This window comes from Anoplophora glabripennis, unplaced genomic scaffold (genome assembly GCF_000390285.2).
Source record: "Anoplophora glabripennis isolate ALB-LARVAE unplaced genomic scaffold, Agla_2.0 scaffold5, whole genome shotgun sequence".
In the NCBI taxonomy this organism is placed as follows: domain Eukaryota; kingdom Metazoa; phylum Arthropoda; class Insecta; order Coleoptera; family Cerambycidae; genus Anoplophora; species Anoplophora glabripennis.
Window position 1 is genome coordinate 3,324,932 of NW_019416525.1, and position 16,208 is coordinate 3,341,139.

General features: G+C 33.4%; 3 protein-coding genes across 4 annotated transcripts; 2 read left to right on the forward strand and 1 right to left on the reverse strand.

Moving 5' to 3' along the window:
• Positions 1–2,453: 2,453 nt before the first annotated feature.
• Positions 2,454–5,338, forward strand: LOC108906758 (acetylcholine receptor subunit beta-like 1). Its single transcript, XM_018710112.2, has 9 exons — positions 2,454–2,538; positions 2,595–2,639; positions 2,726–2,835; positions 2,891–2,981; positions 3,037–3,396; positions 3,450–3,643; positions 3,703–3,873; positions 3,918–4,155; positions 5,138–5,338. Exons 1-9 carry the CDS (start codon positions 2,482–2,484, stop codon positions 5,300–5,302), a joined length of 1,431 nt encoding a protein of 476 aa, XP_018565628.1. The 5' UTR covers positions 2,454–2,481; the 3' UTR covers positions 5,303–5,338.
• A 2,100-nt stretch (positions 5,339–7,438) lies between these two features.
• LOC108906775 (eukaryotic translation initiation factor 2D) lies at positions 7,439–9,535 on the reverse strand. Its single transcript, XM_018710134.1, has 6 exons — positions 9,444–9,535; positions 8,487–9,381; positions 8,222–8,433; positions 8,078–8,167; positions 7,657–8,024; positions 7,439–7,602 (listed from the first exon to the last, which is right to left on the reverse strand). Exons 1-6 carry the CDS (start codon positions 9,497–9,499, stop codon positions 7,538–7,540), a joined length of 1,686 nt encoding a protein of 561 aa, XP_018565650.1. The 5' UTR covers positions 9,500–9,535; the 3' UTR covers positions 7,439–7,537.
• Positions 9,536–9,856: 321 nt separating this feature from the next.
• LOC108906834 (mothers against decapentaplegic homolog 4) lies at positions 9,857–14,607 on the forward strand. 2 transcript variants are annotated; one of them, XM_018710247.2, is made up of 9 exons: positions 9,857–10,034; positions 10,677–10,946; positions 10,995–11,339; positions 11,685–11,807; positions 12,134–12,304; positions 12,441–12,665; positions 12,758–13,179; positions 13,228–13,366; positions 13,446–14,607. In XM_018710247.2, exons 1-9 carry the CDS (start codon positions 9,980–9,982, stop codon positions 13,655–13,657), a joined length of 1,962 nt encoding a protein of 653 aa, XP_018565763.1. In that variant the 5' UTR covers positions 9,857–9,979; the 3' UTR covers positions 13,658–14,607. The 2 variants fall into 2 exon arrangements, with proteins under 2 accessions (XP_018565763.1, XP_018565764.1); XM_018710248.2 differs by having other exon boundaries at positions 9,858–10,257.
• The last annotated feature ends 1,601 nt before the right edge of the window (positions 14,608–16,208 follow it).

The window sequence follows — 16,208 nt, forward strand, 5'->3', positions numbered from 1 at the left end:
TGTTGTAAAATTATATTACAATGGATTGTACTTTGTTAAATGAATTTCAATTAAACACAAAATGGAATTCTCCTACGTTTGCAATTTCTGTGCGAGAAGCCAGACATCTGCACAGGGGGTTGCAAATTGCGGGGTATTATATTATTAACCCTCCACGACTCCCACATCCTGTTCCTATTACGACATATAAATAAGAAACTACTGTGGCACCTTAGTTCACCAAAGGAAGTTACCCACTAATTATAATTAAGAAACCTAACGGAATATTCAAGCCCACATTAAAAATTTTCTTTGTAATTTTCAAGTAACAATATTAAATTAAATAATTTAACATTTCAATGCTGTACGCGACACCGTATAACATTAATTCTACGAACTCTAGCACCTTCGTTCACAACGGACGGATACTCAAAATCTGACCACAGTAACGATCCAAGCTACAATATGAGCTAAGATGACAATTCGTTAATGTTTTTAAATGTCAGTGCCAAATTTTCTATAAATAACAAGTTATTTCTGTGTGTTTCTAAATGTAAAATGGAATATGTCTCTCAAGCGATTACGAATTCGAAATTCTATTGAAATTCGTTGATGTCAAGACCTTCGCTGTACTTTCCGAGACGCTCCGTGCCGCGAAGTGACAAAAAACCGGTAAGTCGATAAATTGCAGCCTTGAAGGCAAAACAATAAAAGAATATGGGGAGACGTCTAAACTAGTTGACATATATTCGTAAAAATTGACGCTGACTCACGTCTCATCGGTAATCTTCGCGCAGGCTCCCTTAAAGGGCCGCCCGATTGATTTTGTCCTAAGCCCCTGCGTGGATTGGTGTAAGGGTTGCGAATCGCGCCCTCTGGCATGCCATCTAGTCAAGGTACAGAGAAGCAATGACGAGGGGGTGGTGTCGCATATAACATACACGCTGTTTTCTCGCGATGGCTGGGACGGTGAACGTGCGTGCCGGGTTCCAGTGAGTGCGAGGATGTTTTCGAGGGAGGATGTTAGGACGGCATAAACCCTTCACGCCAGCGGTCGCTCCCTCACGCAAAGCTCGCCTGGCTACTGTTCGAGCCATGGACTTGAGCTTTCGGGCACGGTGCCGATGATCCAGTGGAATCCCAGTGCCATGCACTTCGTTACGTGCAAGGCCTCGCCGGCCGGAGTGTTTTCCCTGCTGCTCGTCTCTTGTCTCGTCTTCTTAGGTAAGCGACACACCCACTACCATGGTGAATGACATGTAAACATAGCCCCTCCCCTCTGGTACGATCAAACAAAAACTGCGATCCTGATCCCTTAACACTGGCCAGTTTTACGGGCTAGTGCCACTATCTACGGGAAAACCACCAGCGTTTCATTAATATTAAAATAAATAAAACAGAAATCTGCCACCCTACATTTTGTTTACCTAAAATGTTATTGGGTTTTTAAACAAACATTTGACAAAGGTTACTGGTAGGTCCTAATTCGAATTGTTGTTATATCGACTTTTAATCATACTGATTAAAACTAAAAAAATATACCAGTAAATAGAAATAAACATGTACTATGCTAATTAGAGGCTCATTTAAATAGTCAGTTTATGAAAATAGTCTATAATATGAAACAAAACAAAAGCCTCTACCTATGCATTTCATTCAAAATATTGTTATCTTTATTTTAAAAAATATATCATTTTATTAGATTTAAGTATTCTGTTTTCTGAGTGTACAAATATGTTCACATAACATCATACCCTTCTTTTTGTTTTTCTATCTAGAAAAACATGGTAAAGATCAAACCTCTATGAAATTTTCTAGTAATCTTAAAAAAATAATAAATAGAACATTACACTCCACAGATATAAGGGCAAACACGTGTTTTTTTTAATGGAACACCCCGTATAATTGGCGTTTATTGTAATCCTCTCGTTTTATAATTACAGTGATAAGTATAAATTGACAGTATTTCGGTTTATTTACTGATCCTCCACAATGGATAAAGTGAAGATTGCCATGGAAGCAACATTTTACGCAACATTCAATTGTTCTTTTTTGTATATTAATTTGAGATCACAAAAACAATCGTAAAACCTAACCCTTCCAGCTTTTTCTAGACAGAAATGCAAAAAATTGAAGCTGTATAGATTGTTATGTAAATATATCAATTAGTGGTAATTTCAATACAGTTATGAAAATAACTATAATTATATTTAATTTAATTATATTTGAGATACAACCCCATATATAACTATCAGTTGGCAATTTGTTAATTAAGCATCAGTTTATCAGAAATGGTTTAAATTCATTAAAACTGACAAATATGAAAGCATATATAATTTATTTTTTATTTTTAGTAAATAAGTCACCGATCCTCTTTGTTGGAAAAACCGATTCTAATTCGACGTTTCTTTCTATTTTTCAGGGAGTTGCTCTGAGGACGAGGAGCGATTAGTACGAGATCTCTTCAGGGGGTACAATAAATTAATTCGCCCCGTTCAAAACATGACGGAGAAAGTAGATGTCAGATTTGGTCTAGCTTTCGTTCAACTTATCAATGTCGTAAGTGCACACACCGGTTATCGAGTGTCACACATTAAACACGCGCTTTGTTTCAGAATGAGAAAAATCAAATCATGAAATCAAATGTCTGGTTGAGATTGGTAAGTATAAAAACCGAATTATATTCACAGTAAACTTTAATTTAGACTTGCATAAAGAGGATAACGAATTTTCACTGAACGATTAGGTATGGAGCGATTATCAACTTCAGTGGGACGAAGCTGACTATGGTGGAATTGCAGTTCTTAGGTTGCCTCCAGATAAAGTGTGGAAGCCTGATATAGTATTATTTAACAAGTAAATAAAATTATACAATTTACTGTATTAAGAATTTAATTAAATTCGCTTCTAGTGCTGATGGTAACTACGAAGTTAGATACAAATCAAATGTATTGATTTATCCCAACGGAGAAGTACTTTGGGTACCGCCAGCAATATACCAGGTATTCTACACTATTTAATAGTTCCGAGTTTTTATAAATGGTTCTCGTTTTTCAGAGTTCTTGTACTATAGATGTAACATACTTTCCATTCGATCAACAAACTTGCATTATGAAGTTTGGGTCCTGGACGTTCAATGGTGACCAAGTATCACTAGCCCTTTATAATAATAAAAATTTCGTCGATCTGTCTGATTATTGGAAATCAGGGACATGGGATATAATTGAAGTGCCAGCCTACCTCAACATTTACGAAGGAAGTCAGATGGGAAATCAGCCTACAGAAACTGATATCACTTTTTACATAATAATAAGAAGGAAAACATTGTTTTATACAGTCAATTTGATACTACCCACCGTACTTATTTCCTTTCTATGTGTCCTTGTATTTTATTTACCCGCAGAAGCAGGAGAAAAGGTACAAACGATCATTCACACACTCCCTTGATTTCTATTGATTTTACGTTCTAGGTAACACTGGGTATCAGTATTTTACTGTCACTTGTTGTATTCTTACTGCTCGTCTCCAAAATTTTGCCTCCCACATCACTGGTATTGCCACTGATAGCCAAATACCTCCTGTTCACTTTCATCATGAACACTGTTAGTATACTTGTTACAGTTGTGATAATTAATTGGAACTTCAGGGGTCCTCGGACACATAGGTAAGGCAAACTAGTTTTCAATGAATTATTTTCCTCCAACAATATTTTTCAATGATCAGAATGCCGTCGTGGATCCGCTACGTATTCCTAAACTACTTGCCAGCAATGCTGCTTATGAAAAGGCCGCGTAAAACCCGGCTAAGGTGGATGATGGAAATGCCGGGTATGGGAGTACCACCTCACCCTTACGGTTCTCCTGCCGACATTCCCAAACATATAAGGTTATATGAGTATACCTTACATAGTACCGATTTTAGAATATAATTCTTTTCAGCTCGATCGAATCACAGAGCAAGGTGGAAGTCATGGAGTTGTCCGATCTGCACCACCATCCAAATTGTAAGATTAACAGGAAACCTAACTCCGATTTGGGAGTGGGTGTTGGCGGGGACAGTTGTAGGAGAGAGAGCGAGAGTTCGGATTCTATTTTACTGTCACCGGAAGCCTCGAAAGCTACCGAAGCTGTCGAGTTTATCGCTGAGCATTTGCGCAACGAAGACTTGTACATTCAGGTGCGTACTCACAAAATGTCACTAAACTCAGAGCAGGCTTCTATTGAAAAGCTATTTAAAATAATTTTTTTCTCCATTTATAAGCAATCTTCTTAAAGGTAATAAGCGAATGTTATACTTGGTATAGATAATACAATATTTTCTTTAAAAAAATGATATAATAAAATAAAGCACAATCACTGAATAATTTTCAGTAAAAAATGATAACTTATATGTTATATACAGCGTGATTCTTAATAATCACTATTTCAAGTGAAAATCTTGGAAACAGTAAAGGTACAAAGATAAATAATATTTTATGAAAGCTCCATTTTTTTAATCGATTAGTGTTATTAGAGTGTTCCTATACCTTCTAGATTGTGGTTAACATAGTCATTTTTATTTTTCGATACCATACTCGGTTTTCAGATAACATTTTTATTCTCTTTACAGAGGGTTATCAGTTTATAGGTACATTTAAAAATTTTCAGGCACAAAAATATAATTTTTGTATTGTTGGTAATAACTAATATTAGAACAACAAAAATTTTAATGCAGAATGTGACAATTGAAAATTTTAAGTTCCTAACATATACAGTTACGGTTAAAAAAATATTGTGTTCTAGTGATCTATGAAAGTTACAAGAAAAAACTAAAGACATTATTATAAGTGAATCATCCTGTATATATTATAAATTATAAAAAATGAGAAGTATGTCAACTATAATTTTTTCATATAAAATATATTTTAGGCCAAAAATTGCATAATCAAGTCTATTTGTCAATATTTCTAAATGCAGCTTAAAATTTTGCATATACCTATTTAAAAAATATAATATTTTGTTTCAAATTTAAGAAAAGGACAGATTTAAACTTCTTAATATTAACTTTTCTACATTATAAAATAGTTATTGCATATTTTGCATAATTAGAGAGAAACATGAAACAATAATTATTAATTTCATATATAGGAAATAAGAGGCAAAGTATTATTATTTTACAGACGCGAGAGGACTGGAAATACGTGGCGATGGTGATTGACAGACTCCAGTTGTACATGTTTTTTATTGTAACCACCGCAGGAACTGTTGGAATTCTGATGGATGCACCTCACATCTTCGAGTACGTCGATCAAGACAGGATAATTGAAATATACCGTGGCAAATAGAAGACACCCTCCCCTCACCACTGGCTAACAAATCATGTGGCTTCCATGCGAGATGCACAGAAAGGCCTACGAGATTGGTACACAATGAGAAGTGTTACTTGACATGGGATGAAATGTGTTAGACAGTATCTGCGCCTGGTGTTAAACACTCCTATCGGTCGCGGGTGGTATGTATTATTTATTCGTTTTATCGCCGAGTGACAATCGAATGATCCGTGTGTGAACGGAAAATTAGAAAAAACGATATCGTTTAATCGTCACTGAAAAATTATGTTATTGCCAATGTGCAAACATTAGGATCGCATTATTAAAGACATGAATCCGTAGTCAGCTCTGTTGCCACATGCAATTTGTGGGGCACAACACCTCCCGACTCCCCCCCTCCCCCAAGTCGCCATTTAACGTGAGTACTCACGACATCGAAGACATTAGACCTTAGACCGAGCTCCTGCGACATCAAGTCAAATATATACACTGTCGTATGTTTAGATTAGAGTAGAAAGAATGAGACTAGGCAGTGTTATACTGTTACGAACATTGTGTCTTATCATTGTCGCAGGCCTCATTGTACCACCACCACATGTACCGCTTAGATATTACAGACATTCTACCTTAATTTCTTTATAATATTTGTACGTACACTTATGGAAATCGGGGAAGTGATTTGAGGTTAAAAATTGTTTGTTAGTCCAATTGAATTAAATCAGCACTAAATGTCAAAACTGGTTTAAAGTAAAAGGAAACAATCACATAATTTTAAAAACATTAGAAACTTAAATTTGAGTAATATTATCTAATTAATATAAATTGAATATCAATTCTGTAATAATAATTTGTTATTGTGACAATTCTATATAATAAAATTTGCTCAAAATACGGATTTGTAGGTTTGATCAATATGGCGTTTATTGTTATATAACTTTGTACAGTCGAATAACTGATTACCATGGGCACATCCATGAATATATATCTATTTTAATTTTACTTAAATTTCAACAGACTATATTAGAATACCACTCTTTCTTATATATTTAAGGTTTAACTAATCTCCAGCAAAGTTATATGTGCATGGATGTGTAGAATATTGAATGGTCTTCCAAACGTTTCTAATACCGTCTGTCGAAATTATCCATTCAGTGGTTTAATCTCTTATAAAGTACCAATAATTGAACAGGTTTTTAACTGTATATCTGTTCACTTCGCATGCCCATAGGAATCAGTTATAGAAATAGCGTTGTTAAAGATAGTTATATAGTAATTTGTACTGTATAGCACTGCCTGCTGTGTTTCAGCACATAATCGCTTGGAACACCTATTGACTACATAATACAATACAATACAAAAACATTTACCTGTTATAATGTTAATGTACCAGATGCATTTACAATAAAATACGCAAATAATTGTTAATAAAATTTATGTGTTTCTGTACTCCTCGCCCTTATCATTTTAAATTAGAGCGCATGATTATCACATTGTCCTTGCGCCTTCAAAATGCGACATGTGAATTTTATCAAATTGTTCAGTTTTTTTGGTTTTTTTATTTAAGAATAACAATTATTTTTATTTTTACCACTGACAAGTCACATTTCTGTTGAAAATAGGGCTGTTTTTAAGCAGATTACGCGGTTTGATGTTGTTTATCGAATATGTAGAACGTAACGCATTTGACTATTCACAAGTCGCATTTGAAGGCGCAACGATAATATGCAAAAAGCCTCGATAAAAAATATATAAGTGCTGATTGTAACGTATAGCTATTTATTTGTATCAACTGTGACCTTAAATTTTACTAGAAAAAGTATGCGTTGAAATTAAAAAACTTTTTTGAATATCTTTATCCGAGTCTGTAGCCCTTACTGTTAATATTTACTTACTCTATCAACATAGGGTATTCAGTACATTTTCAAATACCTACAATTTGTTTACAGATTTTAAGGGATTTATACAACAGCTTCACTATTTTTATTTCAAATAAACGGAAACTGCAGGATCAGGTATAGAAAAGTAAAAGAAAAGCAACGAAATATAAGCAGAATATCGATAAATAAAAAGGTTATGCAGACCTACTTCATACCAAAAAAAAAAATTAAAAAGGGGTATTTTCATACTACTATAAAGAAATAATAGACAGTACAATATCAACGGTTTATTATATTTTATTTTTTAAAAAATCAAAATTTTAAAAAATATACTCATTTGTAAGTCACTTGACATATTTAAACAACCTGACTGTCACTTTCTCTTTTTCGGAGCGTTCTCTAAACCCTGTATATATTTCTTTGGGACCTTATACTTCTCTAAAATACAAAAAAAAATACTTTTCTCTCAAATAAAAAGATACATTTACTCACCTGTTAATAAATCATACACAAAGGTAACTTGATTTCCTTGTACTAGGAGCTGATCGGATTTTTTGCCCGGGGGCCTACTAATACTGGTACTAGCAGCTACTCCATGTTGACACTCTTTAGCAAAATCGGGTAGGCGTATACCAAATAGTTCCAAGTTATCAACAAGCGTGACCTTTTTATTTCCAGATCTAACTCCAACAGAAATAGTAATCGGTGAGACCTTTCCTTTGTTGATTATTTCCTCAGTCGCCGTTCTCACTTTGTAACAGCTTCTCATTGATTCGCATACTTTTTCTACGACTTCTTCCCAATTTATAGGAAGGGTGGTTTTACAAATAGTTGCCAAAACTTCCTTTGGTTTTACAAGTCTACAATTATTAAAATGTAAGTTTAAGGAGTTTACAAATAATATGTAGTATACCTGGCATTTTTTTCATCTTGTAAGTTGTGTTCCTTTACATATTTGGTAACATATTTTCGAACGTCAGGACCTTGTATAGTATCCCCTTTGCTAAAAAACAATAAAATTTAAAATAGGCTTTTAATGATTCAACTTTCCACTTACTTGTAACCTTCCATCTGAAATAGAGGTAAAACGTTTTGTGTAACAATATACGATTCAACAACATCGGTTTTAGACACATTAGCTCCATCGTCTTCTTTTTTCGGTCTATTTCCAGGACTAATATAAAATTCTTTATATTTAGGATGCTCTTGATTTATAGAAGTGATTTGTTCTACTCCTTTTTTAACTTCTTTTACCATAATTATGCCTTCCTAAACACAAACTTAAGTTAAAATGACAAACAGTGACAAATATCTAACCATACCTCAGCCATTTTCTCCAGAAATGGTTTAAGTTTCTTGAACGAAGTTTTTTTTATATCTAAAGTCTTGTTTTCTGGACATAACGGAAGCATATGCAATTTAAAAAAATTTGACGTCAGTATTGGCAATGTTATTTTTGAATACTTTACTGCACCTAAGAAACAATAAATTAATGTAGCATCCATATCTTCCACCGTATCTACAGTTGATTCTAGCTGTTTCACATCTCGAGCTAAATCATCTTCCACGTTAATACTTTCCATTTTTTCGTCTTCCAACTCTCCATTTTCTTCCAGTTTTTTAGAACTACCACCCAGTTCAGGGAAATCATCTTCATAACTTTTAAACTTTAACCATTCAGGTGATCCTAAATTAACAATAGGCAATATAGGTGTATTATCTAAGGTGCACAGATTATCTCCATAAAAGTGACGAATTATAACACATTTCCCTCTGCCGTTTGCTAATGACATAGCTCCTGAACTTTGACTAGTTACACCAACTGCAATAGCTGCTACATTATTAGTTAAATTTACATATACTGTTTCATTTTCTGAAACGGATCCGAATTTTGGCAAGCCTGATTGAGGTGGTGGTACTACTACTCCGGGTAACATAAGATCAGCTCCTGAATTTATAAATTGTGTCACTTTTTGGTGAGTTGTAAATGCATAGATAATATTTGGAAATTTCCACAAGAAATATACTGTTGGAAACAAGCGTCCCAGTGTTTCGAAAACCATAGGCCTTTTTTGGACTGTGTACACTTGTACAGTTATATCATCAGCAGTAACAAGCTTGACGACATTTAGAACCTCTTTTTTAGGAAGAAAATCATTCAATTCATTTTCAGTAAGGTTAGGAAACGTTTTAAGCAACAAATCTTTAAAAGCTTTCCTAAAATGTTTAAATTTTATTTAAAAAAGTAAGAATTTTATTAATACATTTGGACAACCTACCTCTCTGATGCTTTTAATTGATTATTACTCTTAATTTTTAAGACTTTCTTAAACATTTTAATTTTTAATTCAAATCAAAAATCAAATGTCAATTCTGACACATTTCTGAATTCATAAACAAATGTGACAACTGACAGTTAATAGCCAATTTTTGTTGATGATGCGACCATCAGGTATTTGGTAAGGTAAATAATATAATCAAATATGTCATAAGAAATGGGGAAATTAAATTTTAATTTCTTGTAATAAATGTCTATTACCTATTTATAACGTTAATGTTTTCATTAACTGTAGGAAATAATCATAGATAAGCATAAAATCGATGGTGCTATGGTTCGTAAAAAATTCCCTAAATTTTTATGAGATTGGATTGGTTTACACAGAACAGATGAAGACGAAAGATATCCGAGCTCGAGAGGGAGAGATGATATGAGAATGAGAAGAAAAGAAAGAAAACTGAAAATGTCGGCCCCAAGCTAAATAGTTGATGGAAGAATACACGTTCAAAACTTGAGTAAATTCTATGAAAACTGATAATGATAGGACTTTCCACAGGGGGGAATTTGTACCCAACAGTTTCTTCACAAGAAGGTATACATTTTTGGCTACCTTTGTGATTGTAATTATTGATTGGACAGTGACATATCTTCGGACATTGCATGGTGGTGGGAGATACAAGATACAAATGCGTTTATTTGATTTATAAAATTGTGTGATAAAATGTGTACAATAATATCGCTGTGTTTGTGACTGTAATGATTTGGTGTTATTAAATAATAAACAAAAGGTTATGTCACCCCTGGGCTGGGTTAAGGTATGAACTAACACTTCCTACGTTTTTAACTATCATCTTTGGTTGGCTATTTTTATTTTTATAAAATATGTGTCTATTGTCCATCAGTTCTATCATTATTACCGCTTTTCACTTGCATGTTCAGCTTAAAGAAATTATAAGTATTTCATAACATGTGACAATAAATAACACTTCTAATAACAAAATATTTACTATTTCAGTAATATTTTAGCACTCGTAGAAAACTGAAAACTTTATGTTTACTTGCGAGTTATTACCTTAATACATTTTCAATAACAAAAAAACACCCAAATTCTTGTTATCTACTAACAATACTGATACTGAGTTTTCAAAAAAATTATACTGCTTTCTAGAATGTATGTCGTCCAGTGTACTTTAATTGTTATACGATTAAGTACAGGTTATTTTCTTTGTTGTAGCACTAGTAATGTCTGGAATAACAACAAATGCACCTTCTTCTGCAGATGCTTGTCTGAGCATTGTACACAGTCTTATGTGTCACAGACAAGGAGGGGAAAGCGAAGGATTTGCAAAACGGGCTATTGAATCCCTCGTTAAAAAATTAAAAGAAAAACGTGATGAGTTAGATTCTCTTATAACGGCCATTACTACTAGCGGCGCTCATCCTAGTAAATGCGTTACTATACAAAGAACATTAGATGGGCGATTGCAAGTTGCTGGCAGAAAAGGTATTAAAATATATTTTCAAGTTTTACTTTTTAATAAAACATTTTAAGGTTTCCCACATGTGATATACGCCAGAATTTGGAGATGGCCAGATTTACACAAAAATGAACTGAAGCACGTCAAGTACTGTCAGTTTGCGTTTGATTTGAAGTGTGACTCCGTCTGCGTAAATCCTTATCACTACGAGAGGGTAGTTTCACCTGGTATAGACTTATCAGGATTAACATTACAATCAGGTGCTCCTAGATTAGTTAAAGATGAATACACAGCTGGACCTGTACCATGCAGCAGTATGGAAATCGATGGAGAGATAAGCATGAATGTTTCTCAGACTATTCAACATCACCCGCCCCAGCAAAACTTCACTCTATCCGGACTTCAGCCTGCTCCAACAAGTAAGTGAACCTTGATTTATTTGTAGTTTAAACAAAATTTGTAAGCAATTTATTCATATATTGGTTGTTTAAAAACTGGTACATATTTTTAGCATGAAATTTTTTAAAAATAAAGTGTTTTCATTTTAGTGAGTACGCAGCAAAATATTTTGCTTTTACAATACATCTGGTAATTTCATATTATGCAATGTTGCACAATTTATATTTCTGTTTTTAAAAAATTATTGTGTTGATTAATTTTTCTGTAAATATTAGTTGGAATGTCGAATGTATATACGTTATAGATATTTATGTTGCTTTGAATATTTATGTTATGCATGTTTCTCTTTTCCGTTGTTATGGTAGGTGATCCCGGAATGTATAATACTTCAAATAGACCAGTTTTGGGACCTTCTACTGTGCCCAAAATTGAAGGTGGACCCGACACTTGTTCCCGATCTAATTGGTTGCCACACATGCATTTACATCGTAAGATTTGTTATTTTTATTTTATTTTATTTATTTATTTATTTTTATACACCATAAAAGGAGATAATTCTCTGTCACTTAATCTAACAAGATACTTCGCTAATATGTAAATAAGAATATGACTAGTCAAAAAATACTACGACCTCTGATTTTTAATCTATAAATGCTTTTTAAAATCAATTTCTATGTTTGTTTATTTGAAGAGGGTAAATGATGTGATGCCGAGAGTCCAAAATTTTGTTGTTCTAGTAAAAGTTCTAGTTGAAGGATACATAAGTTTATTTCCTTTTTATATAATCCCTTGTTATACTTTATCAATATTTTAGGTCAGAATCAAGTGTCGTCTACTTCACTAAACACCCAGCAACAGCCAGGAGGTTCAGGCACACCGATACATGTTGCTCCACCTGGACACAACAGCCAACAGTTTTATAATGCCACCCAAACACCTGGAGTTCCAGATCGACCTGCACAGGATGCGCTGTCGCAAAATATTGGTGAGTATACTCACATGTGCGATGTAATGACTACAATCCTGATCCGAAAATTTTAAAGAACGTAATAGTCACAATCATAATGTATTTGAATACTGTAATTATTATTGCGTTTACAAACAATTTCTTGTTTTAACAGCAAGTAACTCCCCTGTTTCGCCACACCTACAGCAAAATGGCTTTAGCAACTCGTCAAATACCGCAGTTGCAGCTAGTACGAGTGGAACTGTTTCGGGTACGCAGCCTACACCCACTATGGGTCAAGCTTTTACAGGTGCTGGTGGTACTTGGACAGGCTCAAACACTTTAACTTATACACAGTCAATGCAACCACCTGATAACAGAAATCATCACACTGCTTACTGTAAGTTGTTCAGTTAGCCAAAATATTGGTTTTATGAAATTTCAATTTTAATATATATGTCGGGTTTATATTTTGTTAAATTTGGGTTATAGGGAATCACAATTCATCAAACCAAATAGGTTCTGAGGTTAATATTGCGGGCCTACTATCATCACAGCCAGCTCCAGAGTACTGGTGTTCTGTCGCGTATTTCGAGTTGGACTCTCAGGTCGGTGAGACATTCAAAGTCCCTTCGAATTGTCCTAATGTGACAATCGACGGTTACGTCGATCCATCAGGTGGGAACAGGTTTTGTCTAGGAGCGTTGAGCAACGTCCACAGGACGGAGCAGAGTGAAAGGGCACGTCTTCACATTGGCAAAGGGGTGCAGTTAGATTTACGAGGTGAAGGAGATGTTTGGTTACGTTGTCTGAGCGATCATTCAGTATTTGTTCAAAGTTACTATCTTGATCGAGAGGCGGGCCGTCAACCTGGTGATGCCGTTCATAAAATCTATCCTGCAGCGTACATAAAGGTGAGACTTTCTAGCGAGTGGTTAGAATTTTTACAGAGTTTTTTCTAGGTATTTGATCTGCGACAATGCCATCATCAGATGACGACGCAAGCTGCAACTGCGCAAGCCGCGGCTGCCGCACAAGCCGCTGCTGTAGCTGGCCACATACCAGGACCGCACTCTGTGGGAGGCATTGCTCCGGCTATAAGTAAGTGCAAAATATAGTAATTATTTAGCCATACTTGTTTTTCCTCTAGTCAACTGCTGTATCTATTGAAATTGTCTAGGCTTATCAGCAGCGACAGGAATCGGGGTTGATGACTTAAGACGCCTTTGCATATTGAGGTTGAGCTTTGTCAAAGGCTGGGGACCAGATTATCCGAGACAGTCTATTAAGGAGACCCCTTGCTGGATTGAGGTACATCTACACAGAGCATTACAGTTGCTCGATGAAGTTTTACATACAATGCCAATTGATGGACCTAGAGGCATCGAATAAATTGCCCTTATGAGTGTTGTTCTGCACGTGAACTAGAGTAGATGTTGCAGTCGGTTATTACAGATTGTATTGAATGTTGTTTGGTATTTATTCAGTGACTCTTTTGAATGAAAAAAGAAAATGGTGCTATTGAAGAAAATGTTTTGTTGTAAAAATTGAATTTTGTATCGGAAAATGAATTTATGTAAATGCTTCTATGAATTACAGAGTGACAATTACAAACCAGTTAAGCAGTAAGGCAATGGTCGGTTCGATACAATCTATAAAGTTGTCTAAATTTTATCTGAGAAGTGAGTTACTGTCAAATTTGGTGCAGAAAAATTGTTTGGTCTGTGAACAGTATACTGTAGTTTTAACAGTAAGATTGTATATTACGCTTATGTAGTACTCTAATGAATATTTTCAATCGTTATTCAGGCTATTTCCGTATATTTATTAGCTTTTATTTGACAGATACAAGAGGCACAATGTTTAGATATCTAGGAAGAGCCTGCACTAATATATGTAGCTTTTAAATTATTTATATGTAATTGAGTTTATAATTCAAATTTATATTTTTATAAGTATAGAAAGAAAAGTCTATATTTTTACTAATATAGAGTAACACTGCTTGTATCTAATAGATGCTGAAGAATTTTTCGGTAATTGATGATACAAGAGTATAATTACATTAAATACACACATACACACACACATCTGCAGTAATTTTTCAAGATAGTGAACGATAAAAAAAAAAGTTTGGAATTTGTTAGAATTTAAATGTGTTTGCAATGTATAAATTTTGGTTTCTAGTATAAAATCATATTAGTTACATTAATATATAAAGGAAATATATGTTGCATTTGATAGGAACCGGAAAAAATAACTATAAAATGAATGAAGGTAGTCCAGAAATCCAGAAGTATAAAGTAAATGGGAAAATGATTATTGTAATAAAACATTGATTTTTCTAAATCGTTTATTTGGATTCACGTTCACTAATCTCTCCCTTCTCGAATACAAAGTCTGATCAAACAAGCCGACCGTATTTAATAAGGACCATTTTTTATGTTGAAAAGGCACATATTTCATTTCAGTGATCAACTATGTTCTGCCGATGCACAACAAAGACAAATAGTTTTTTTTAAGTTATGTACACAGTTTATTTCCTCTTGTGTATTGAAATTTTTACTGTGTGCCTCTACACCTATTTAAGTCCCGTTTTGTTTATATTATTTCATATAAATATATATATTCTGTGCCATTTAGGCTGATTTGTGCAGTTTTCTCTATAGCATCACCATTGTTTATTCTAACATTTTTTGTAGTGTTGTTTTGTTTCCATCAATTTCTGAGACATAATCTAGATTTTATGACTGTTGAGATGTTTTCTAGAACTGAGTAAGTTTTATCATTTTCATTGTTAGTTTTGTTAGTTTTAAGTTTGTTGTGAACTGGAAAAAAGAGGAAGCTGCGCTATAAACATTAGGTTCTTTTTTATTGTTTTAAGATGTTTAATGCCAAATTTTTAGATTTTTACAGTTTATGCACATGACAGTAAATACATATAGGCTGTGAACACCTAGTTTAAGTTATGTATTTTCTAAAATTACGTATACTTATATAATTGATATTAGTTGTCCATATTTGTGTACAATAAATTGTAGATTTATAACTACTTAATCTGATTTATGAACATTTTAATTTTACCCAAGTTTAATATCTTAATTAAAAAAATAAATAAAAAAACGACTTTTTATTATTTTCACACAAAACAACCACTTACACAATGGCAAACGCCTTCAAAAATATTTTTATAAGATCCAAAATATAACGGGTTTCTTAATAAAAGTTAATATATACGTTCAGGTTGTTTTGATTTACAGGCTGATAACATAGTAGATAAAAAAAAAACGGGTGAAATTCCAAAAATTTATATTAAAAATGCCCTAAAAACTTGCATATTTGGGAGCAATTTTTTAATCCAAAAACTTTACACCCATTAAAATTATCTACTGCAACAATTTTTTTTCATTTAAAAATTAATTTTGCAAGAAAAAGTGAAAATGTATGGAATGAAACGAAATATTATCTTAAATTTTACATACAAATTTAAAAATGAATAGATTTTTATAAAAAATTTGTTCATCGACATTTTGAGAAGTTTAAAATAATGCGATATTAGTTGTAGTTTCCATATATACGCGTAAAAAATATATTTAGTTTGTACACATATAAACTGGAACACAGGGCCCGAGAACTTATACTTGAAAATATGGGGAAACTGGGAACCACGTGACTTGAGATGGATATACAAGTTGGGGAAAGAGTCTATAGATGTCGCCACAAAGATTTTGTAGAATAAATTTTGACAATTGCAATTATGAATCATTTCATGTCATTCTTGTTCTTGTTTATTGTTTATTGTTGGTTAGGTTTGGCGAGTGTTGGTGTGTGTTTTATTTATGTTTTTAGTGTGTTTTATTAGATATTTCATTCACATTTATTTATATAACATAATAATGTCTGATCATCATATAATCACATTTTTTTATTAATAATAAAATGTTTT

What these genes read in the sequence shown, in the direction of transcription:
- LOC108906758 (XM_018710112.2), top strand. Translation starts at nt 2,482, where the DNA reads ATGACGGAGAAAGTAGATGTCAGATTTGGTCTAGCTTTCGTTCAACTT. An exon ending in GATATAGTATTATTTAACAA is followed by an intron (nt 2,836 to 2,890) that starts GTAAATAAAATT and finishes ATTCGCTTCTAG; the next exon opens with TGCTGATGGTAACTACGAAG. An exon ending in AAACATATAAGGTTATATGA is followed by an intron (nt 3,874 to 3,917) that starts GTATACCTTACA and finishes AATTCTTTTCAG; the next exon opens with CTCGATCGAATCACAGAGCA.
- LOC108906775 (XM_018710134.1), bottom strand. Translation starts at nt 9,499, where the DNA reads ATGTTTAAGAAAGTCTTAAAAATTAAGAGTAATAATCAATTAAAAGCA. An exon ending in TTCTGGAGAAAATGGCTGAG is followed by an intron (nt 8,434 to 8,486) that starts GTATGGTTAGAT and finishes GTTTGTGTTTAG; the next exon opens with GAAGGCATAATTATGGTAAA. An exon ending in TGTGTATGATTTATTAACAG is followed by an intron (nt 7,603 to 7,656) that starts GTGAGTAAATGT and finishes TTTGTATTTTAG; the next exon opens with AGAAGTATAAGGTCCCAAAG.
- LOC108906834 (XM_018710247.2), top strand. Translation starts at nt 9,980, where the DNA reads ATGATAGGACTTTCCACAGGGGGGAATTTGTACCCAACAGTTTCTTCA. An exon ending in GCCACACATGCATTTACATC is followed by an intron (nt 11,808 to 12,133) that starts GTAAGATTTGTT and finishes TCAATATTTTAG; the next exon opens with GTCAGAATCAAGTGTCGTCT. An exon ending in AGGCATTGCTCCGGCTATAA is followed by an intron (nt 13,367 to 13,445) that starts GTAAGTGCAAAA and finishes GAAATTGTCTAG; the next exon opens with GCTTATCAGCAGCGACAGGA.